The sequence below is a fragment of the Gobio gobio genome (assembly GCF_949357685.1).
Source record: "Gobio gobio genome assembly, chromosome: 9".
Taxonomy (NCBI): Eukaryota; Metazoa; Chordata; class Actinopteri; order Cypriniformes; family Gobionidae; genus Gobio; species Gobio gobio.
Genome location: NC_137115.1, coordinates 33,315,290 through 33,339,265, shown reverse-complemented (window position 1 = coordinate 33,339,265; position 23,976 = coordinate 33,315,290). Strand labels below are relative to the sequence as shown.

Sequence of the window (23,976 nt, the reverse complement as noted above, 5' to 3'; positions counted from 1 at the left end):
AAATGCTGTCATCATTTATTCACCCTCATGTTATTTAAAACCGTTTTTTATCTTTATTTAAAGTGGGTTTGTTTATTTTATTTATTTATACTTGTAAAGGAAACCAATGAGATCCAGTGTTGTTTGGACACCACTGACTTTGTGTTCTGCAGAAAGAAAGAAATTCATACAGGATGGGAGTGATTAGGGCTGTGCGATATTGAAGAAAAATGCGATATCCTTGTTAAATAATGCGCTATTCGATATGCGATACAATATTGCTTTAAGTGTGTAAAATCTATTTCTTTCCTCAACTGATATCTTTCACTTAAAGCATAACCGACTGTGTTTACATGAATACTCATCAAGACCGCCATTTTGACATAACTGTGTGTGTATTTGACAGTGTGTGTAACAAGACACAAAAAAAAGAACAGCTTGTGCGCACGTTTAGGTGTGTGTGTCAGACAGCAGACAGTACGAGACTGCAAGGAGTTGTTTGTCGCAAGTTATTGGATTTAATAACTCTTTTTAACGTCAAGCAAGCCACATACGTAACAGTCATGTGCTCAGTCTATTCTCTGCTATATGCGTCAACCTAAAACATACACTTTTCACAAAGTTGAAGTAGCCTATTAAAATCATTCAGATATTGCGTACCCTTGCAATATGCATATTGCGATATGTACATTTGCAATATTTTGATATATTGCGCAGTCATAGGAGTGATGGTGTGTAAACGATGACAGAATTTTCATTTTTGCCTGAATGTTTGGCAACTATATTTGGTCATTTTCAGCCAAAAACCATATTTGCATGACTGATTTCAAATGTTATCTTCAATAGAAAAAATCTATAAACAGCTTTGACACAACTGATAATAAACACTTGTTTTTTGTGAATTTTGAGGATATATTGTGTAAAATGTTTGCATTTCATTTCAGCAAATTTATTTCTCATTATATGCAGTCATTAAACTGCTCTCTGGATATCATCTATTGAAAAAAGAAAAAACGTTGACATTTTGCAGTGATAACTTATAATTGCATTGCCAAAGGTATGCACTAAGCAGTGCAAAACAATAGAAAACATTACGCAGAGTTGTTTAGCCACCGGCAGCCAATCATTAACTAAGCAACACTCATTAATTATTCTCAATTACTAGCCTCATTATTATTCTAGCACTTCTTAAAAGTAAAAAAAAAACATGCGGTTTCAGAGGGAACACCTTAAAAAAGTATTCAAATTTTATTTAATAGACTGAAAAAGTGGTGATATTTGACTAAGTTGAGTGCATTCTTGTTCTTGTGTGTTGTACAGTAAATATTATTTCCAGTGAAGTCAACCATCATGCAAAATATATGCAGGTTCATTTTTAAAAGCAGGGTATCGCGATACTATTCAAGGTATAGTGCAACACTAATGGTGCATTCAAGTCAAGTCGGAAAGATCGTATTTATGAGTTTAACACACATGAATGCCACCACAAAGTCATAAATACGAGTGGGAAGTAAATACAAGTTTTTCCAATCTTTATGAATTGGGGGTGTGTCAGTGACAAACGTGGCTCAACATGTAAATACGAACTTCCCCGAACTTCCCACGAAATGCCATGCACAGGGCAACCATTCACCTCAGGATTTCTTTTGGAAATACAGGAGCAACATGAAACTCCGATCACATTCAAGCGTCCTCCATCCAATCAAAATTTACATGAGTCCAAGCTAAGATCAGCTGGACAGCTGTGGTTTATAATCTGATTTTGTGCAGGTCAGTGTGAGTTTACTATTCAAATGTAATTTTAGATGCACATTAGCAGGCTGCTGTCCAGGTGGTGTGACTGTGGTGCTGCTCCTCTGGTCTGACTCTGACCTCAAACAAGATGACAAACCCCTTCTGCAGGTCAGAGCTCACCTGACATATCTCAGGTTTCCTCAACCACATAAGCTTCTCTTTGTACAGACTTTGCAAAACGGGACCAATAATTAAACGTTATTAAAATTGCTATACGTTTCAAGGTGCCTGAGTCAGGTGGAAAGCAGAGGAGACAGTGTGAGTCACTATGGGAATAGGGGAGAAACACCTTGGTTTTCAGCTGTCCTTTTCGGCAGGACAAAAACAAGCAGCCTGATATTCTTGTGAGTGCATGCACAGTGAACATATCCTTGATCTTATTTACACAATGTATTCTGCCATTGTGTTATATTCATTGTGCTCTACTGTTTGCATGTTTTGTATTGTATTGGGTTTAATAATAATGGAAGCAATTCACCACGACAGACTCTTCTTAACAAACTCCAAACTTTAACTCCAGCTCAAACTCCTGATACAACACAAGAGAATATCCAAAATACTGGAATGCAATTCATTAGTTGAATGGACTGCAAGTAACCATTATAACTGTGGAATATAATGGGTAAAAAATTAAATGCAATTAAACTATGCATGCAAAAAGGAATGCAATTATAAGTTGGTCAAAATCTACTAAGAAAACAGAAACAGAAGGTAATAAGAAACTGGAATTCAATTAGAAATTGGCCAAAATTACCATATTGAGTACTATCTATATTAACATTAGTTCATTTATTTGGCCTATTATCATGATAATAAATAAATTCATGTTAATACAACTTAAACAATAGTATAAGTAGTTGGATTTTACATCATGATGTAAGAGTGTCATTCACAGTTAGTCAAACGAAATGTTAATGACCTAAAGCATTAACAAATGTAAACGAATTTATCCTTAGTTATAATAATCAGTTAATAATTAATTAAACCATAAAAAGGCTAAATTACATGTACAAAAAAAAAGCTAAATAAAACGGTTAAAAAGCTAAAATTTTGTAGGCTATTTGTTTACCTGCATGTCATGTGACCATTAACCGACACCAGACAACTCTGAACGCGTACAAGTTATTTACTTATTTATTTATGTTTAGGTCAAATGGGTTCGACCAAAAAAAAGTTTGGGAATCCCTGAACTATATTAATAAATGCTGTAAAAATGTAGTTTGTTGCGTCTTCACGATACTTAATTAACTAATGTTCATGAATTGATCCTTATTGTAAACTATTTGACTTTAATAATTTAACATTGCCATAATGAATGTGTAAAGTAATGAGTCGATAGTGGACAGGGCATCAGATGTCACTCACTAGTGCTGCTCCACTCGCTCGTGGCCATGAACTCCAGATAAGCCGCCAGTAACGCGACCATCAGCACCGCCCCGAACACAATATATCTGCCGTAGCGCTTGAATTTCCGCACCGGGAGAAAGTTGAGCATCATCTTTACGTCCTTCAGGCTCCGTGTGGATTATAGAAGTTGAAAACCGCTGGAAGTATCATCGATACGCGCGTTCCCGGTTTCAAACCCGGTGGAAAAAGCTCAATCTCTCGTCACACTGGTTCACATTTCCTTCCCTGTGACTCTGCGTCTGCAAGTGTCTCTCAAACATCAGTGCACGCACAGGTTGAGGAGGCCACGCCCTCTGCGTGACGTCGCTGCTCCTCTGAACAGGTAGGTTACGCCATAGATATTTGTTGTGGTCTATATTTTTGTAATATATTTTATAATATATGTTGGAGATGACTATTGTCATGTTCATTGTATGTGACTGGCATTTTTATTTAAAATAAATAAATAAATAAACACGCTATAACAGGGGGAAAATTCAGGCCTATTGAGCACTATATCCAAGCTGTTTCCTTTTCAAAGAACTCCAGAGCTCTTAAGACTGTAAACCTGTGTAGCATTCTTAATTTATTTTAAGATATATTGAATAGGATATATTTTGTCGAGATGTAATATTTTATTATTACTTTTCTTTATTCTTATGTATTTGTGTATGTGTTTTTCTGTTTGTGTCTTTGTTTATTAAAATTGCCATTTTTTATTCTTAGTTAAAATGTACATTGTAAAAAATGTAATAGTTCACCCAAAAATGAAAATTCTATCATCATATACTCGACCTCATGTTGTTCCAAACCTGTATGATTTTCTTTCTTCTGTTGAACACAAAAGAAGATATTTTGAAGAATATGGTAAGAATAGTTGTTGATGGACCCACTGACTTCCATAGTAGGGAAAAAATGGAAGTCAATGGGGTCCATCAACTGTTTGGTTACCAAACATTCTTTAAAATATCTGCTTTTGTGTTCAACAGAAGAAAGAAATTCATACAGGTTTGGAACAACTTGAGGGTGAGTAAATGATAAAGGTGAACTATCCCTTTAAGTCTGCATTTGTTGTTATTTGCATCCATACATGCATGCAACTTGTTTTGTTGAAAATAATTGTAATAATAAAGGCAGAAGAGAAAAAGGCTTGTTTTTTTTAACACTTTATTTTGATAGTCCACTTTAGACATTCTAATAACTATAAGTAACTTTGCATCTAAACTACCAATCAGCATTAACAAGATCAACTAGAGAATAATCTACTTATTCTACTAACCCTATCCCTAACCTAAACAGCTAAAACTCTTAATGAAAGTTCATTGACATAGTAGTTGCAAGTTACTTTTATTTAGTAGAATGTCTGGATGTGTGAATGGGGCGGCTGGTCTGGAAAAACCTGTACGACCTGCTTCAACTGCAGGCGGTTTTGCATGCAGGTTTAGTTTTCTACATGGGCAATGTTGTTTCCAGCAGATCTGTGCATAAGCCATACATTTGAACCTGGGAACATAAAACAAGATAGAGATGTGCTTATCACTGACAAACAAACATATCTGCCTGGGGACTTCACTGTCTCTAATGACCATTGTGTTACCAAGTGACACTCCACAGGCAGGCAGAGGGAACGTCTCAAGTTTACAACATTTTATTTAACCCTAAAATGCAAGCATTTTGCTATATAAACTATTACCTGAAATTTCTCAATTCAGATATTTGTGAACTAAATATTTTTACTTTATATAAAAAAGGGGTTCATGAATTATTGATTAGGTTATTAATATGGATATTAATAATACATACTGTATGTGGGTCTACATTTTGTCGTTTGCATGTTATCTTTGTCATCACAGCCTACAGGCAATGTTAACTATCATGTTCAGATTTTTAAGAAGAAAGTAAATAAGATGCCATTTATCAGATGTTTTTTATTAATAGAGACCTTTTGAGAGACAATCCCCTTGCTTGGAGCCACCTGAGTTTCGGTGTATGTACACACACACACACACACACACACACACACACACACACAACGTTTTCCATTATCATGGTGGGGACTTGTCATCAACTTCTGTTGTTTTAATATTTGTGCTAATGATAGGCTAATCCTAAACCTTACCCTTTGCGCATTTGAGATTAGCCATTTCCTTATGAGAGCTGTTGGCTGAGCGCGACAGTGTTCAGGTTTTTACTGTGTTTGTGGTGTCATTTCAGAGCCCAATTAAGGCACAGCATAAGCGAACTAAGGGGCTCCCAAGAGCACATGGAATGACATACTTATTTGTGATTATTGAAATCGCGAGATAGCCAAACAATTACTTAATAAACTGCGAATATCTTATCTGACGTGCTGCATGTTTTGGACGGAGTACAGCATAGCTTTCTCAGTAAATGCTTCTCTGCCAGTGTTGAGTCGTTCAAAATTGAGTTCGCACTTCGCAACACGCGTCAAACATCTTTCCATATTCGTAATGCGAATCATTTATAAATCTGTTGTCAACAAAAAGAAGCACTAAGGCCTTCCTGCGAGTTTCCGCCAAAATCAAAGCTCTGTTTAACGTTTGAAAGAAATCCATCTAGATCTCGTTTTTCTCTTCTACTCACCAAGGCTGCATTTAGGCTATTTGACCTATTTGAAGTTATATTGTGAAATATTATTGCAATGTAAAACAGCTGTTTTCTATGTGAATATATAGTAAAGTGTAATCCTGTGATGGCAAAGCTGAATTTTCAGCATCATAAATCCAGTCTTCAGTGTCACATGATCCTTCAGAAATCATTCTAATATGATGATCATTTGCTGCTCAACAAACCTTTCTGATTATTATCAGTATTGAAAATTAAGTTAAAAAAAACATTTAGGATTCTTTGAAAGCTTTCAATTTCAGATAAATGCAGTTCTTTTGAACCTTCTATTCATCAAAGAGAATTGTGAGCATATTCAGCAGAGACTACTTTAAAAAAACATTACAAAAAAGTACATATCCCAGTCTGACCTGTAGCCTGTGGGTTTGCTACTGTTAATTAAAAACCGTATAAGGGTAAAAACATGGAGACATGATGTAAGCAACACAGCTACAACTAAAAAAATTGATAATGGCTATGCAAATGATCAATAATTGACAATAGTCAATCGTATTGGTGACGCTGAGGGGCCCCCAAATAAAATTCTGCTTAGGGCCCCATAAAGGCTTGGGCCGGCCTAGCTGTGTCATTAATTGTTGGCAAAACCTGACCCACACAAGCACAATCAAAATGATCATTCAAATGTTTAATTTTCATAAACAAAACAAGTTTATATGTATCTTATTGTCTCCCATTTACAATTGTATCCAATATGCCTTTTAGAAAGAAAAGTTAGCTATGGGTCAAATCTAGGCCCTGGCCCGAGACGCTCAGGCCCAAGCCTGACAGTTTATCAAAATTCTTGGCCCGAGTCCGACTGGAGGCCGTGTTTTTTTTGTTTTTTTTTATCCTCCCTATTACACACTATTGTTGCAGCCATTAAAATAGTTCAGTTTTGTTTTTAATGTCAAAGTAGTAGTTATATTTAGAAAAATGTTTGGAGCAATTTTGTTTGTTAAAGGGTTAGTTCACTCAAAAATGAAAATTCTGTCATTAATTGCTTACCCTCATGTCGTGTGACACCCGTAAGACCTCCGTTCATCTTCGGAACAGAAATGAAGATATTTTAGTTGAAATCTGATGGCTCTGAAAGGCCTCCATTGGCACAATGGCACTTTACACTCTCAAGACCCTTAAAAGGTACTAAAGACGTCGTTACAAAGTCCATCTCACTACAGTGGTTCTAAAATAACTTTACGAATCGGCGAGAATAGTTTTTGTGCGTAAAAAACCCCTAAATAACGACTTGCCTAGTGATGACGATTTCAAAACAAGGCTTGATTGATCATGATTCGGATCGCGTGTCAAACCGCCAAACTGCTGAAATTTGGCGATTCAAACCGCTGATTCGACTCGCTGATTCATAACGCTTCGAAGCTTCATGATGCCTTGTTTTGAAATCGTCATCACTATGTAAGTCGTTATTTAGGGTTTTTTTGTGCACAAAAACTATTCTCGCCGATTCATAAAGTTATTTTAGAACCACTGTAGTGAGATGGACTTTGTAACGACGTCTTTAGTACCTTTTAAGGGTCTTGAGAGTGTAAAGTGCCATTGTGCCAATGGAGGCCTTTCAGAGCCATCAGATTTCAACTAAAATATCTTCATTTCTGTTCCGAAGATGAACGGAGGTCTAACGGGTGTCGAACGACATGAGGGTAAGTAATTAATGACAGAATTTTCATTTTTGGGTGAACTAACCCTTTAAATTAAAGTTTTAGTTTTTTTAAAGTGACGACCAAGTGGCCAGTGGCCGACAGTGAGTTAAGCACGTTTGATCAATTTAGCCTCTCAAATCAACACTCGCAAACGAAATGGGTTTTAAAATCTAAAAAAAAACCAAAAAAAACATGCAGTTTTTTTTTTGTCTTACCTTACAACTCTCCGCAAAATGAATATAAATCCGATCTTTAATTTCCGGCCCATATGCACATTTAACGGAGTTCACGTCAAGGAACGCTGCATTTTATTGATCATCAGCTAATTTCATGACCGCAATAGGAGAAAGAGCGACCTAAGCTCTGGTAAAATAATTTAGTCTCATTAGTTTTAATGAAGATGATTGTGTTTTTGAGTAGGCTATCTGAGACATCCTTTCAGTGTCACTTGCGGCAGTTTGCGTGTTGGCTTGCTACTCATTTGTGGCGATTTGTACGTGTTGCAGTAGCGCCGTCATATCTGGCTACAACATGTCATAGCCTATAACACGCTCCTACGTTTATTTTTTAACAATTTGCCAGGAGTCAAATTTACATATGTGATTTAAACAACCAGATGCATTTACACTTGTCCAGTTTCGTCTGAAATGCGTCCCAGACCACCTTCTAAATTGATTTGTTTGAGTGATCGGATTTAAATCCGTCTCGAAAGAATTTTGGAAGGCATTGTTCTGAAAATGTATTTTCATAATCGGATAGATATCTGATTAGCGAAAACGAATGAAGTGACCAGTTGTAAAAAGGCTATAACTGCAGCTGCGCTGAAGGAACGCTCGCTGCTGCTGGTGGGGACTCTGAACATCGTGCAAGCCAGGACAGTCGCGGGAGCATGGTCTCGTGTTGTTTCCACCAGCACAGCACATTTCATAGTTTCTTTTAATTAAAGGATTAGTTCACCCAAAATGGAAAATAATGTGAATATACGCTATAAATCGGCGTATTGAATCAGCAGTTCGGAGCACCAAAGTCACGTGATTTCAGCAGTTTGCCGGTTTGACACGCGATCCGAATCATGATTCGATACGCTCCGAAGCTTCATGAAACAGTGTTTTGAAATGGCCATCACTATATAAGTCGTTATTTATGTAATTGCTGGCTCTTAATTTGTGTTCCGAAGATGAACAGAGGTCTTACGGGTGTGGAATGGCATGAGGGTGAGTAATAAATGACATTATTTTAATTTTTGGGTGAACTAACCCTTTAATGAATGTCTAGAATATAAAAATAAGTCTAAGCCTAAAACAGGCCCGAAGCCCAGTGTGACGTATGATGTGAAAATTGGCCCGAAGCCCGGCCCTAGGGGCCTAAATAAGTCGGGGGCCGTCGGGCTCTAAATGCAGGGCTCTATAAGAACGAGACATCAGGTGTCTTGCAAGTGTTGCATAGCACCAGCAGATGGCAGTGTGATCGTGTAAAAAATGCAATACAGATGCACTTTGAAAACTTGAAGTGGATTCAATTAATGCATTCGTTTTCCCCACTTATTTTATTGCTGCTTGACTCTCGTTATACACTACTTTATTCACATGCTAGACTCTACTTATGTCCTTTTATTTATTCTGCTTCAGTTGCACTCTTACACTTCACCTACACCTTTACACACCCTTGCATGTGTAAAGGGTTAGTTCACATAAAAATGAAATTTCTGTCATTTATTACTCACCCTCATGTCATTCCAAACCCACAAGACCATCGTTCATCTTCGGAACACAAATTAAGATATTTTTGATGAAATCCGAGAGCTTTCTGACCCCACAAAGACTGCAACACAACAGCCACTTTCAAGGCTCAGAAAGGTAGTAAAGACATCGTTAAAATAGTCCATGTGACTACAGTGGTTCACCCCTGATGTAAAAAAAAAAATCTATTCTCTATCTTTGACTCGCTTACGCTGTTGGTTCAGAGTTCAGCGCTTTGCAGGTTCTAGGACCGAAAGCCAGCTCACTATTGGCTGAGCACCATTTTCTGCATCTCTGCTGATTATTTTCATGCGTGAATCAGTAGGAGAGTGACATGAAAGAGATTGTTGAATTTGGTTTTTGCGCAAAAAAAGTATTATTGTCGCTTTATAACATTAAGGTTGAACCACTGTTGTCACATGGACTATTTTAATGATATATTTACTATCTTTCTGGACCTTGAAAGTGGGCGTTGTGTTGCTGTCTATTTAGGTTCAGAAAGCTCTCGGATTTCATCAAAAAATATTTTAATTTGTGTTCCGAAGATGAACGACAGGTTTGGAATGACATGAGGGCGAGTAATTAATGACATAATTGAAATTTTGGGGTGTACTAACCCTTAACAACTTAGCCAACAAAATTATATTTCTGATTCAACAATTGTGCAATTATTTCCGCATTATTCATTTTCCTTCTCAAGCTAATGCCACCTGTTTGCATGATTATGATTGTGGCATAAACCATGGTACATTTTAATGAAAACAAGTCTGCCTAATTCAGTGATGCTTAACTTTTTGGACAATATTTGAAGGCCCCACAAGATATTTCTGATAATTCTGCTGGACAAAGCTGCTTATTTTCAAACTTTTTATTTACAAAAACTAGGAATATATTAAAATAAACTATAAAAAAATAACTGTTTCAACTGTTTTCTATAACTGTTTCAATAACAATGTTGTGAAGGGTTTACACTTTTTATTACCAATGCATTGACATAACCTTTCTAGTTGTTTGTGATTACAGGAACTATTTTTAAAATATTTCATAGCAATTTCTATCCAATAAAATATTTTACAGCTTAATTAAGTTTATATAAATTAAGAAAAAGTTATATTCATTATAAAAATGCCCATGACGTAAGATTTTATTCAATTCCATCATCCATGAACACATGGTTCTTAAATAACAAATGGCAGTTAAGGAAACGAAAGGATTCCAGCTTACATCTTGATTATTCGTTTGATTATTAGCTTCACATGTATCTAGTTTTTCTGTATTTTTGCTGACTGCAATTTCATCTTTAGAGGGATAATGAGCCTTTTTGTACTACTTTCTCATTGTACTAAATGCTACAACCCAGACAATACAGCATGAGGATTTTGAGTTTGTTTTATTGTTCTAGTCAACAGAGGAGAATCAAGGACATGGGAAAAATCTGTACACCCAACACTACAGTAATCCTGTCCTGGTTGAGCTCCGTCACGCAGCGCTGGAGGGTAAAGCGAGCCTCTTCTGCCATGACAATTCACCATGAGATTACAATGTGCAAGTACAATTATGGAGAAATCATGGGTAATCTGCAAACTGCAAAACGTCTCAGTGTAGACTGCAGGTCTAATTTCATGTTCTTACTTTGTAAAAATGTCAAACATATCAGCCCTATATTGATGATATTCTCAGCTTGAACAATATCACAGAAAAAGCTACACACAGAGGGAAGCAGAGACTAGACGGCTCTTCACAGGAAAGGTGCGTGTTTCTCCTCTAAAACTCTTCAGCAGAGATTCACTATCGAAAGGTTTCCAGTTGTGATTAGTCGTACACATTATATGTGGAGAATTTAACAGTGGAACGATAAAAAAAAAAAAAAGAACAATCAAATGAAAGAGAAAATCAAAGAAAACAAAACAGTCTTTTGCCCTGGTGATCACGTCCATGCACGTAGAGTTTAGTGACGGGACAGAAAAGCGATTTATTGTACAGCAGTGCGACTCGAGAGTTTCTAAGGATCAGCATCAGTTTTGCGGCCGACACGAGAGGCTGCAGTACAAGCCGCAGGCTGAGAATGAGTTTGTTTTATTTCCACCGTCTCTCAGCGTAAATAAGCGGCAGAGAACATGGTCAGGCCGACTAGCTGCCTTACAGTAATGCACACACAAACATTCATACACACCCTGGCCATAAGTGTCTGGCCACAGTACAAAAGCAAACATCTCGCTACTTTAGATTAGAAACTAAAGCGTGCACGCGTCCTCACTCACACTAACACACTTCAGGGGAACAGAAATTATAGAAGGTATAAAAAAAACCTCTTCAAATAAAAAAACTAAACGAAACACAGTAAATAATAGAAACGCATGACATTATGCTGCAGTTTGTTCCTGGGCTCCGTTCTCTTCTATTTCCATTGCACTACCATTCGGTTTCTTGTCCTGCTCCTTTTCTTGCTCCGCCTCCTTCTGAAAACAAAAAAAACAACAATATTAGATGGAAGACAACAGATATTTGGCGGGTAAACCTTTTGTGCAGTGACTTAGAGCTAGTAACCGTAGACACTTACTTTGGCGTCTCTCTCTGCAAACTTCTGGAACATGTTGGCATAGAGGCGTTTGTCCTTCTCGTGTTGCTCTTTGATGTGTTTCTGGCAGAGCGCGATCTGGCTCTTCGCTGCCTTATTGGCTGGATACAACTGAGTGACGTGCTGGAAGTCTGCTCTCGCCCTGTCAAACTCCTTCATGACAACCAGTGACTCTCCTCGCCTAAACAAAGCCTTCTCATTATTTGCATCCAGCTCCAGTGCCTTCACAAAAAAAGAACAGAAAAAAAAAAACGGGTTAGATGAGAACAACAGTTTCGGCAGGGCACAATGAAGGTCAAATTTAACTGCAATTTATGTAAGAAACCATTTCTAAACATCCCATTTAGCCACCAAATAAATACCTTGGGACTTTTAAAGTCAAAATCACAATGGCTGCATTTACACTGCAAGTGTTAATGCACAGATCAGATCTTTTGACCATATCCAATTTTTTAGTCCCGCCTGTTTACATTCACCTTAGACACGACTGGTATCCGATATCTGTGTTTATATTAATCCCCGCCCAGAATGATTCTGCGGGTGATCACTTTACTATGCGACACGGTTGACCCTCTGGTATTTAATGGCCTTACTAAAATTATTTATAAAATTAACGTCGGGTGGCCATGATTATTTACCAGCATGGACAAGTTAAAAGCTGTCATGGATGTTTGCAGCTCAAAATCTGACTGAACAGATAATAACGGTATTATTAGTTTGATATTTTATCTACAGCTCATTAGATCTTGAATTCTTAAGTCAAATAAACGAGCACAGTAAGATTTATTTGAATGGAGAGAGAGAGAGAGAGAGAGAGAGGGAGAATTACAGAATGCGTCTAGTGAAGCTTGTTTATGTACAAAAACAGCAAAGTTATCACCTCATTGTTATGAAATATAATGTAGATTTCAGTAGCAAAGCGGTTTTATTTATACAATTTATGGGTCAGCGGTTGAAAACCAGTTTTTATTCTCCTGAATGTTTCTGTGTGCACTCTTAACTATATAAAGTTTCCACCTCAGTAAAAAAAAAAGCTGTGAGTTTTAGTGCGAGCGAATACAAGCACGTCTGCTTCATAATACGACATTAACAAGCCATCTTTGTGACCAAACGTGTCACCCTTGCCTTGTGGCTTGGAATTCCAAGGGAAATCAGATATACATGCTTAGACATAGGTCAGATATCCAGACATCGGATATGTATCTAATTTAAAACCACATTTGGAAGTGCTCAGATCAAATGCGGGAAAAAAAAGGAGAAAGAATTTTTTTTTTTTTTGTGCCAGTGTAAACGCAGCCAATAAGGCCTCTTGTGATTATTAAATCATTATTTATAAGTATTATTTAAAATAGAATTGAGTAAGTAATGTGATAACAGAATCTATTCGGTATTAACTGGGTACCACTGAGCAAGTTTTGTTCTTTTAAAAGAGGACTGAAGTGTGAAATCTCATTAAGAGCAACTCTTGTCCCTTTTTCCCTTTTAAACTTGATATATGAGCAGCAATATGAAATGCTACATGAAATGCTAATTTACAATAATTGATTTTGCTCCTTAAAAGGCACAATATGCAAGTTTTTTGGATTAAAATATCCCAAAATCACTAGAACCATGTTATATATATTGTTGACTGTTGTACTTGCATTATCCCATATGTTTCCAAGAATGTTTAAATCCAGAGAAATAAGCCATTTTAACTAGGACACAGTGTCCATGCCTCGTCAATCAGTGACATCATACCCGCGTTCCCCTCGATTTTATTTTGTAGAAACCATGGAAACACCAAAGACGCTTTAATATATTATGCGTTTCATTAGACAGGTGAGCAACTGTTTGGGTACATTCATCGACAGAAAACTAATCAAAAGCGCTGCGTTAGCCCACACACATGACCAGCGTGACAAGCAGAATCGGTCATCTGCAGCATAATAAAAGCTACGCCTTTGTTTTGAATAAGCGATAGGAATAGGTCTGAATGCATGAATTGATAAATGCATTAATGCAATGGATAGAAGTGTCCGCTAAATGCAAAAAATTAAATATGATGTATTAACTTTAGCAGCCCTTGAATATGACTATCTTAAACCATGCTAAAAGGTCCTGTTCTTCGTGATCCCATTTTTCAAACTTTAGTTAGTGTGTAATGTTGCTGTTAGAGCATTTATAATACCTGTAAAATTATAAAGCTCAAAGTTCAATGCCAAGCGAGATATTTTATTAAACAGAAGTTCCCTTTCAAAGCCTACAGCGAACGGCTGGTTAGGACTACATCCTGGTATTTCCTGCTTTAATTACGTCAGTAGAGCAGTATGTCGACTAACCTCCGCCCACAAGAACACGCGAAAAAGGGGGCGTGGTCTTGTTGCTCCCGCGTGGAGAATAGGAAGTGTTGCGTTCGGTTGCGTTCGTATAGTTTGTTTGTTGCCATGTCGTCGAGACGCTGTTATTTTCATCCCGGAGTCAAGTCACCTTTGTTTGGCTTTCCCAGGGACGCTGTACTTAGAGATCATTGAGCGCATGCATCCCCGTTATGGTGAGAGGCGTGACCTTTCCGGTTTCCGTGACCTTTTGCCCTAAGCTGCTGTCGAATCACAACACGGGAACCGCTGGCACAATCAGAACTCGTTACGTGTTTCTGAAGGAGGGACTTCATAGAACAGGGAAATCTTTCAAGCCGTTTTGAGGACAGTGAAAACAGCGGTATACAGATAAGTAAATTGTGTGAAAAATACTGTGTTTTTTTACACGCGAAACATGAACACATGTTATATTGCACACTGTAAACACAATCAAAGCTTCAAAAAAACACGAAAAACGGGACCTTTAAGGATTAATTTCCTACCTTGTCACAATTCTCGAGGGCAAGACTTGCTTCATGCAGCTTTAAGTAGCACATAGCTAGGTTGAGGTGAGCAGCCAATCGCAGCCCTTTGGCTTTCTCTTCTTCTTTCGGCTCCATACTGGACTCGTGCTCTAACCAGGACACAATGCGTTTGTACTGCACAGCTGCCTGCTTGTATTTCGCCTCCTGTGCAGACAAAACACTCAAATTTTTGAAACAAATCATTCAAGAGCAGCCTCATAACAAACACTGTCATCATTGTGGTGATCTTGTACAATGAATAGATCTTACAATAGTATACTGTATTGCAGTTCTTTTAAGATTCTGGTGGTTTTAAAGGTCCCATGGCATGGCATTTTTCTATTATTTTATAATGTTTCCTGAGGTGTACTTATATTGTTAGTATGATTTTTACATCATAAAATGTCATAATTTAGAAATAAAAGGCATTTTTTCTATACTGCTGTTTGTCCTCTGGCTGAATGCCCTGTTTCAAGAGGTGTGTCTGCTGTGAGACTTCAGTAAAAACGCCCACTGTTGTGATTGGCTGACATCTTTGAATTAGAAATGAGCGGAGGGGGCGTGGTTTCACGAGGTCTACGAGGCACGATCTGCTGCCAGAGAGACGGATGGACCGGAGTTCACTTCTCATCAGTTTTCAGCATGTCTCAGTTCAGTGAACTGTTGTAGTTACTAGCATATACTTCAGGTTATTCGTTTATTTCTAGTCGGAGAGCGCTGTCTGTCAGCGCGAGTTTATTGTGTTTGTATCTGAGAGTTCTGAATAAACACGAGCCCCAGTCACGCCGAGTCCGTCTTCATCATTATTCTACCAACTTTGTAACACATGCAATGTACCATTACAGCGAGATGAACGACTTAGTAAGTGTTGATTATAGCATTATTTTTAGATATTTTCCTATCATATGAAAAGCGTCAGTGACGCGCATTGAGTACACAGCGCAAACAAATACACAACAGCAGTAATCTAATGTAATCCAGTTTATTGTGGGGATAGCTGGCTAGCCTAGCCGGATACCCTCACGCTTACCCCCCGTCTGCTTAATCTCGCGCCGCGTTTGGTGCCTCCGCTGTGGGCCAGATGCAGTACTGGGGGTCGGGGATGTTGAAGGCCGACCGGTCAGTGCAGCCCGAGCTTCGGCGTGCGTGAGGTTTATCTCTAAAGAGATGTGAGTCTGCCGATGTTGTGCAAAAACTCATGACTGTATGCACATTGTAGAACAGATAGACGCGACGAGGACGTACAAAAACACTGACTCACAAGATAGAAAACACGAAAACACCGTTCTGTCGGGAGAGAGAGAAGCCGCAGTGTGTGCACAAATAATAAATAATTAGCTACACATAAGAAATCACTGATCACAGATCAGAAGGAACTGAAAAAAGACTTCTGTTTTCATTTGTACATCCAAACACTGAGAAACTGCCAGCATTCACTCGTTTACAAGCCACAAATATAGCGCTTGCATGGGCGTGCCAGATTCTCTGGGCGGAGGAAAGGGAGGTAACGTTCCTGTGTGGACGTCATAACAGGAGACTTCAGGATTGGCCAGTCTGGCCTGTCATTTTCTCAAAGGCAGAGAAAGACAGCCAGAACTCGGTTTTACACCAATCAACATTTCTATCCACTTGGGGACAATATTCAGGCTAGGGGAACTCATATTAATGTTGAAATACCTCATAAAATGAAAATGTCATGCCATGGGACCTTTAATGGTATATCACAGTACTTTTTTCTTTTCATGACTGGACCTTTATATAGGTTTATAGTGGATTATTTTGCTGTCAGGAGTACAAAGAATATACAATATCAAATAAAAATGTACTTTCAAAAATGGTGGTAATCAAATTAATTTATAAAACAAACAGTTTAGTTACTTTTAAAATGTAATCATTAATCAAATTTTTTTGTTGCAAATGTAGTGTTTAAAAGAAATGAAATTCATGTCCTCATAGTGAGACGGCAGACACTGAAAACACCACAAGTGTTACGCACGCTTCAGTAGCCTAAGTGTGTATTAGATGAAACCGTGGTGCTCATTCACACAGAGACATACAGAAAATGCAGTCTTCAGCATAGCCGTGGGAACATATTTTATTAGGGGGTGCTGGGGGGCATTTTAAACAAAATCCTAATATTAAACAGCCCAAACAACACTTATAGATGAACAGAGTTATATGAAAACGCCTTGAACTTATGATTAATGGCATGATAAATGTAATTTAACACTGTATGTTTCACTACACAATAGCAGCACAAAAATCTGCATCTAACCATATGATACTCAAATGTAGTTTGGCGCTCAGGAGTTAGGGCCGGTTGTTTTATTAATGCCCATACCTAGCCCTACCCTAAACCTTTGCAAATATAGTGTTGGTAGCACAATCTGATAGGTATCATTATTCGGCAGAACACCGGTTCACACAGAATGCGTTTTTACTTTGAAAAACATGAGACGTGGTTAAACACATCCATCAAGCGCATGTTTACATGACTATGGAAAAGTAGAGCAGTGGAAAGGAAAAACTTGTTCGGTGTGAACGGCCCCTAATACCGATGAATGCTTTAATCAAGATTTCTATATTTAGTTTTTAACCAATGTCTGCGTGAACATGCATAAGGGTCAAATGAGTTCTGGTCATCAACCAGCGTAGTCAAAGCACGAGATCGGCTTTTGAAATAGCCTTTGAAATAATCACAAACCACATTCAACAATATATAAAAAATTAAATAAGTTTATCAAGGTGGAAAATTAAAAACAAAACTTTACTTGTGTCATCTTAAATTCCAATGCAGTGAAACAGCTGGTGGTAGCGGTCATGGACTTCAGATTTACATAGCAGTATTCACAGACACTAGTCCAGATCATGATTTAATTCCCTGTACAGCCCTATTTTTGATTTATACATTCAAATCTGCCAAATTCCATGACATTCCACTTAGTACAGAAAGTTCCATTTGTGACTAGATTCTAGGGGTGCACCGATCCGATATTAGGATCGGATATCGGCCGCGATACTGACAAAATAGCTGGATCGGAAAAATTAACAGATCCACAAGCCGATCCAGGTGTTTTTTTCCGTCGCAGCAGAACCTACGTCATTCGTCAGCTTCACGTGTGTCGCATGCTAGAAGGGAGCGAGCCAGAGAGTCGGCTGTGTGGAGGAGATATTTCACGCTTGCCACGCCAACTAGTTCGTCGCTGTTTCGAGGGTATTACTGCAAAGTCAGGGTCTTTCCTGCATTGACATTTTTTTGACGGCCAAAGCCTAATTTGATGAGTTATTGTGATTTACGAGTGATGTAGAACAGATGCTGCGCTTGTGACTGAGTGACAGAGAGACTGATCTGAGAGCTCCTCCCCCGCGCGCGCTCTCTGGGTCTTCAAAATAATCAGTGTTCGCTCTCATATTTCACATATTAATCCAAATCAAAAGCTCGGAAGACCGAAACCATGTTGCACGTGACACATTCGGACAATTTTGTCCTTGAATTATCACTGGGTGTGAATTGCGCTCAAAAAACATTGACTCTTCTCTGACCAGCTGACATAAAGCATACTTTCAATAAGCGGGAGACAAATTATATCCAGTTATGAAGTGTTTTCTGTGTGTTGACATCTTTCGCGATGTTCTAACAGACGGGATTCGCACACAACGCGTCTGCTAATGTCCGATTCGTGACCTAATGACTCCTTTGAACCGAATCATTTTAACGACTGGCCAGAACAACTGATCTGTCCAACACTGAACTCATGAACTCAGTTTATTAATTTACTCAGAACGCAACTGAAATGAGAACACAAGTGTGCTTACCCATTTTAGCAAGAGTGGGTAGTAAGAATTATTTTTAATTATCAACAGTATTTCATCTTATTTCTGTTGACAATGTGTAGTAAAATAAATAGGCCTAGCCTACAATCATTTAATCTGGAGTGAGGTGAAACCAGAACAAAGTTGTTATTAGCTAGCTGAAAATTTTTATTAAATTGCATATGGTAGAAAATTAGACTATTTGTTAATTTGTAATGCTACTTTTTAATATTGATATGATTATATACCAAAACAATTATCTGTAGTGTAAAAATGTTTGGTAACTGTCAGATTACTATTGTATGTTTGACCAATACACTGTTTTTTGTTTCCACTGCTACATTTTATTTATTTAAAGAAGTTAGATTACATTCTATTTTAGATTTGAATGCACAATTGTTTTTTAAATAAATAAGAATTCAACACCTTACATACATCTGTTATTTTGTCTTAGTTATGTTTAGTTAGTAAAGTCTGGTGCCTTTAGTCTCTTCAAGGAAGGTATAAGGTGGAAGATATACAGTTTATTATTAATTCAACAATATATCGGATCGGTATCGGGTATCGACAGATACACAAAGCCCAGGCATCGGTATCGGTATCGGGACTGAAAAAGTCGGATCGGTGCACCCCTACTAGATTCTGTGATTCCGTCCGTAAACTAGTAGGAAGAGATGATTGAACTGAGGCGCTACAGTGATGATCTGTGGCCACACAATAAAGAGTCACAAAACAGTATTTATTGTTTGCTGTCAGTGTCCTCTTTGCTCCACAATGCATTTTCCACTGTGTGAGAACATGATGTGTGCTGTCAGAGCGCCATGCCTTGTCGGACATAGCAACAGTAACTAAAGGGGGTGGGTCTTTGCAAAGGGTCAATTGTTTCAGGTATGTACTGGTATGGCGCTTGAAAAATACATTGCACTCGAAATTGAAACCGGTATACTACTATTAGATTAAAATGGGATGTGGAGCATAAATACATGTCGGTGTGCATGACATTGCGTCTACCTTAAAATACTGCGTTCCTTTCTCTTTGACGATGATGCTCTGTTCCAGTTTCTCACTCGAGTTCATCTCCCAGGATTCTTTGGCCTGTGTGACAGGACAGAGCATCTTAATCTCATGACAATGACTGTGTAAAGACATTACTGCATAACTGATCATTTACGGTCTGTAATATTATTATTTTTTTTAAAGCTTAAAAAAACATTATATCATACATTACTGTTGTACTTAGGGGTGGATTCAAAGACCACAATCCTACATCACGATACGGTTAATTTTATATTGCAAACCCACAAGTTCCCTACAATATAAACCCCCATAACATAATATCCCCATATACCGAGTAATGTGGGTGTAAATATAGCTATGCACTGCTTTTATTTAGGAGGACACACTGACCTTCTCAAATGCTTTCAGTTTGATGGTGTACTGCAGTGTAGCATTAGGTGGAATGTTGAATTTGTCGCTGCCAGCAGTCCCATAGCCATACCTGAGATTCATAAATAAATGAATTAAAACATCCACACATTCACATATATTGTGCACAGGTGTAAGAAACGTGCGTTTACTTTGGTTTGATGGTGAAGAGCGCCTCCTCTCCCTGCTCCATGGACTGCAAGGCTTTCTCTACTCCTGGAGGCAGACCAAGACTCTCTCCATCTCCCACCTCAAACTTCAACTCACGCTCGTCAAAAACATGCTCTTCGTGGCGGCCCACCAAACACACTAAACCAAAGAAAAGGACAAATTAACTATGACAAAGGTGCATTAACAAGGAATGATTAAATTAGTTTGCTTCATTCTTCTGAAAACATTTGCATTTAGTGGACACTTGCAGAATGCCGTGCAGATGAACTGCTCTCCTTTTATGGGTTCTTAAGGCCATACTATGCCTTTTTAAGTCTTGATTTTATTTTTACTTGAATATTCAAAAAACACATTTTTCACCACACATTTTACACAATTGCTGACCCTCTCTTCACGGTCTGTCAGTAATGCTCTGTTTAGTTCATGTCTTTATGAAGCCCCTCCTTCCAAAAGGCACAATGTGCTCTAATTGATGGACAGGTGTGTTATGATTAGTCATCTTTTTTGAGTGCGTTTCAGAAATGTCAGCTCCCTTACCATAATTGCGAGTTTCAACACACTTAGGCCATGTCCACAGTAAACACAGTGTTTTTGTTATACGAAAACTTTTTGAAAACGCTCTCCAAAGCAGATCAATTTGAAAATGCCGTCTTTGTGTTGTAGTGTGGACTGTGAAAACTGAGGTATTTGAAAACAATGACGCATGTTTAGTCATGTGACACATAATGTACCAATAGGTATTCATGTTTAAACTGCTATTGTGCCTGTTATGTGCTATGTATAAAATGTTCGGTGAGATTTTATGAGGTTTAACACATGCACAGTAAGGTGAATTTAGCATTTTCTGACGTTTCAGTGGGGACAAGAAACTTTTGGAAAACGCTTGATAACGCTAGTGTGGACGGAGAGCGTTTTAAAACGAAAATGCCGTTTTCAAATGTATCCGGATTAATGTAGACGTAGCCTTAAAGGGATAGTTCACCCAAAAATGAAAATGATCCCATAATTTACTCACCCTCAAGCCATCCTAGGTGTATATGACTTTATTGTTTTCAGACGAACACAATTAGAGTAACATTAAAAAATACCATTGCTCTTCCAAGCTTTATAATGGCAGTGAATGGTAAATGAGATTTTGAAGGTAAAAAAAGCGCATCCATCCATTCTAAAAGTACTCCACATGGCTCCGGGGGGTTAATAAAGGCCTTCTGAAGTGAAGTGATGTGTGAGAAAAATATCCATATTCAACCCCTAGAAGTTTTGGGGCCCTTAAGAAGTTGACATGCTCTGACATTTGTGCTTTTTTCAGTTGAACGAATCGCGATGCATCAACCTTTTCTCCCACCCCTAACGTTTATGCGTGTTTTTTGAAAAAACAAAACATTTATATGTCACTGAATTAAGGTAGAACACAGTAGATATGTCCACAAGACTTTTGACTAATGGGTTTTGTTGCCTAGAGTTTTTGCTTCAAATTGATGTGAGAATCATTGTGCCTACTCATTCACATAAAACAATATATATTGATTTAAAGTTTGTAAGACCGTATGCGAAGGGGTGTGAATGATCATGAATAATGCTGTGATTTACACCTGAGAGGACAAAGAACCGCATAATGAGCCTTTGAGTCTATGAGGTATGTGAGAAAAGTCCCAAAGAGTCTTAAATATGAAGTATTAAATATAATATAAAGATTTAAATATGGATATTACTGTGCGGTTTGGTTCAGTACAGTTCAGCACGGTACACAATTTTTGTCGTTTCCATTGTCAGAAGTTGTGAATGGTATCCTAATTCCAAACCGTACCACTTTTTTGGCATCCTTCTGTTGGGATAACTAGCACAGTAGTCCGGTGCTAAAGGGTGGAGCTAGACTCACTGCAGAACGTCGATTGGTTGACAGAGAATCGTCACTTGCATGTGCTTTTTCGGCTGTGTTTTTCCTTGCAGCCTGGGTTCAAACAAAGCGTGTCGTCTTCTTGAGACAAACAGCCACATGCCGAGAAGCAAGAACAAGATCTGCTGCATGTCCTCCATTGTTGTTTACTGCGTCACTTTCTTCTTCGCACAAGAATGACGTTGATCGCTACATCACACCCGTCATAATTATAATGTTGGTGGTGGAAACACAAGCCAGATCAGGGTTACGGTCTTTTACGGACACCGAATTGTCGCACTGTACTGTACAGAACCGCACCACGCCGTTCGGCGGAAACAAGCCATTATTAACCCCCTGGAGCCATGTGGAGTACTTTTAGAATGACCTTCAAAGTCTCATTTACCATTCACTGCCATTATAAAGCTTGGAAGAGCCAAGATATTTGTAATATTTTAATTTCGTCTGAAAGAAGAAAGTCATATACACCTAGGATGGCTTGAGGGTGAGTAAATCCATGGGATAAATTTCATTTTTGGGTGAACTATCCCTTTAACAGAACTTAACCATGCCTCACCACTTTTATGCTTATGCATTGGGCGGGAATTATTTAAATCAGGAATATTGTGAAATGTACATTCCCAGAAGAAAACTCAAGACTACAATCCAAGTGTTAAATGGAGTTCAGATACTGATAGGGAACTCCCTACGGAGTGGACTTTGTGCTGTGTAACTTTGCAGACATTTTACATTCTCAAACAGCAACAACAAAAGCATAATAGGTCCTCTATAAGAATAAGAACAGTTTGTTTTACCCTCCACAGATGCACTCTCATTAGGCTTTGTGTAGCCCTCCCCCTTAGTGATGATCCTGCGAATAATTCCACCATCTTCTTCATCTGTGATGTCCTCCCCATGAAACTCAAACAACTCCACCTGCCAGACAAACAAATCGACACGTCAATACAAAAACTCCCGTTGTAATACTCTGAGTAGTCTGTTTGCATGCGTCTGGAGCTCACCTGGAACACAAGGGTAGCGTTGGGTGGGATTTTGGGTGGGCTGCCAGCAGCTCCGTAGGCATACTCGGGTTTGCAAACCAATTGGCAGATCTCTCCAATCTTCATCGTCGCCACACCAATGTCCCATGCTTTGATCACCTGACCTGTGAGACAGAGCAAATAATGGTTTAAAGTGGTTGACTTGGCATGCTCAAAGATGTTTTGCTCTATTCTAGATTTCTGCAGCGCTCTATATGGAAGAAATCATGTCACTGCTTCCATTCCATTGTGTGTTTTTTCCCACATAAATCTACAGTACCAACAGCCTGTTTAAGTGTCAGAGAGGGTACACTAACATTTAATCCACTTAACTTTGAAGGGGGTCTAATGCCATTTCATGCATTCTAACTTATTTACACTGTTAAAGAGTTGGATTCTAATGCTAAACATAGCCAAAATTTGAAAAAACGAGTTGGATGTATGACGGAGTATTTCTGGGCAAAATACACTCGTTCAGGATTCAAATAAGCTTCGGAGAGTTTTTTTCGAGTATGACCCTGGATGAGCGTGTGCACACATCAACCAGAACAAGAGAACGCCCATCAAAAAACTTTGTTCGGGTTACGGAAGCCGTCGGCAGCGCTGTCATTTTGTTTTTAGACCTGAAATCAACAATGTCACTAAAGAAGCGTGTTTTTGGTTGAGGGAAAGATAACCTTGTTCAGCTTCCCACATAACCCAGCGTGAAACCGCAGGCAGTGAGTGAAACTGCATCAAATGTCTGTGTTTTGTTGGTAATCGGCGTGCAAGTACATATAATGTACATAACACAAACATATAGTGAATCAAAAGTTATCCAGGGATAATGCGTTGATGTATTGTGTGTGTGTGTGCGTTCTCGTGACTCTGTAGCGCTGCCCACTACACGCCTCCATGAGCTCGGCTGTTTTCGGAAAGAATCGGAACAGCGTATCTGTCTTTTATAAATGTGATAAAACTAAAGAGGAGATACGAAGGATGCAATACTACTCTATAGGTACTCAAGATTAACTTGAGAAACTGTGTGTG

General features: G+C 38.4%; 2 protein-coding genes across 2 annotated transcripts in view; both read right to left on the bottom strand.

The window, feature by feature from the left end:
• The window catches only part of b4galnt3b (beta-1,4-N-acetyl-galactosaminyl transferase 3b), a 35,297-nt gene extending 31,856 nt beyond the window's left edge, over positions 1 to 3,441 (bottom strand). Inside the window, exon 1 of the mRNA XM_079824765.1 lies at positions 3,139 to 3,441. Coding sequence (XP_079680891.1) covers positions 3,139 to 3,271 — 133 coding nt within the window. The 5' untranslated portion in view covers positions 3,272 to 3,441. The remainder of the gene's footprint in view (positions 1 to 3,138) is intronic.
• Positions 3,442 to 10,141: 6,700 nt separating this feature from the next.
• Positions 10,142 to 23,976, bottom strand: part of fkbp4 (FKBP prolyl isomerase 4) — a 15,287-nt gene continuing 1,452 nt past the window's right edge. The window contains exons 3-10 of the mRNA XM_079825350.1: positions 22,930 to 23,072; positions 22,723 to 22,843; positions 20,013 to 20,169; positions 19,843 to 19,933; positions 19,447 to 19,530; positions 14,602 to 14,787; positions 11,742 to 11,981; positions 10,142 to 11,640 (exon numbers count right to left, since the gene is read on the bottom strand). Coding sequence (XP_079681476.1) covers positions 11,545 to 11,640; positions 11,742 to 11,981; positions 14,602 to 14,787; positions 19,447 to 19,530; positions 19,843 to 19,933; positions 20,013 to 20,169; positions 22,723 to 22,843; positions 22,930 to 23,072 — 1,118 coding nt within the window. The 3' untranslated portion in view covers positions 10,142 to 11,544. The remainder of the gene's footprint in view (positions 11,641 to 11,741; positions 11,982 to 14,601; positions 14,788 to 19,446; positions 19,531 to 19,842; positions 19,934 to 20,012; positions 20,170 to 22,722; positions 22,844 to 22,929; positions 23,073 to 23,976) is intronic.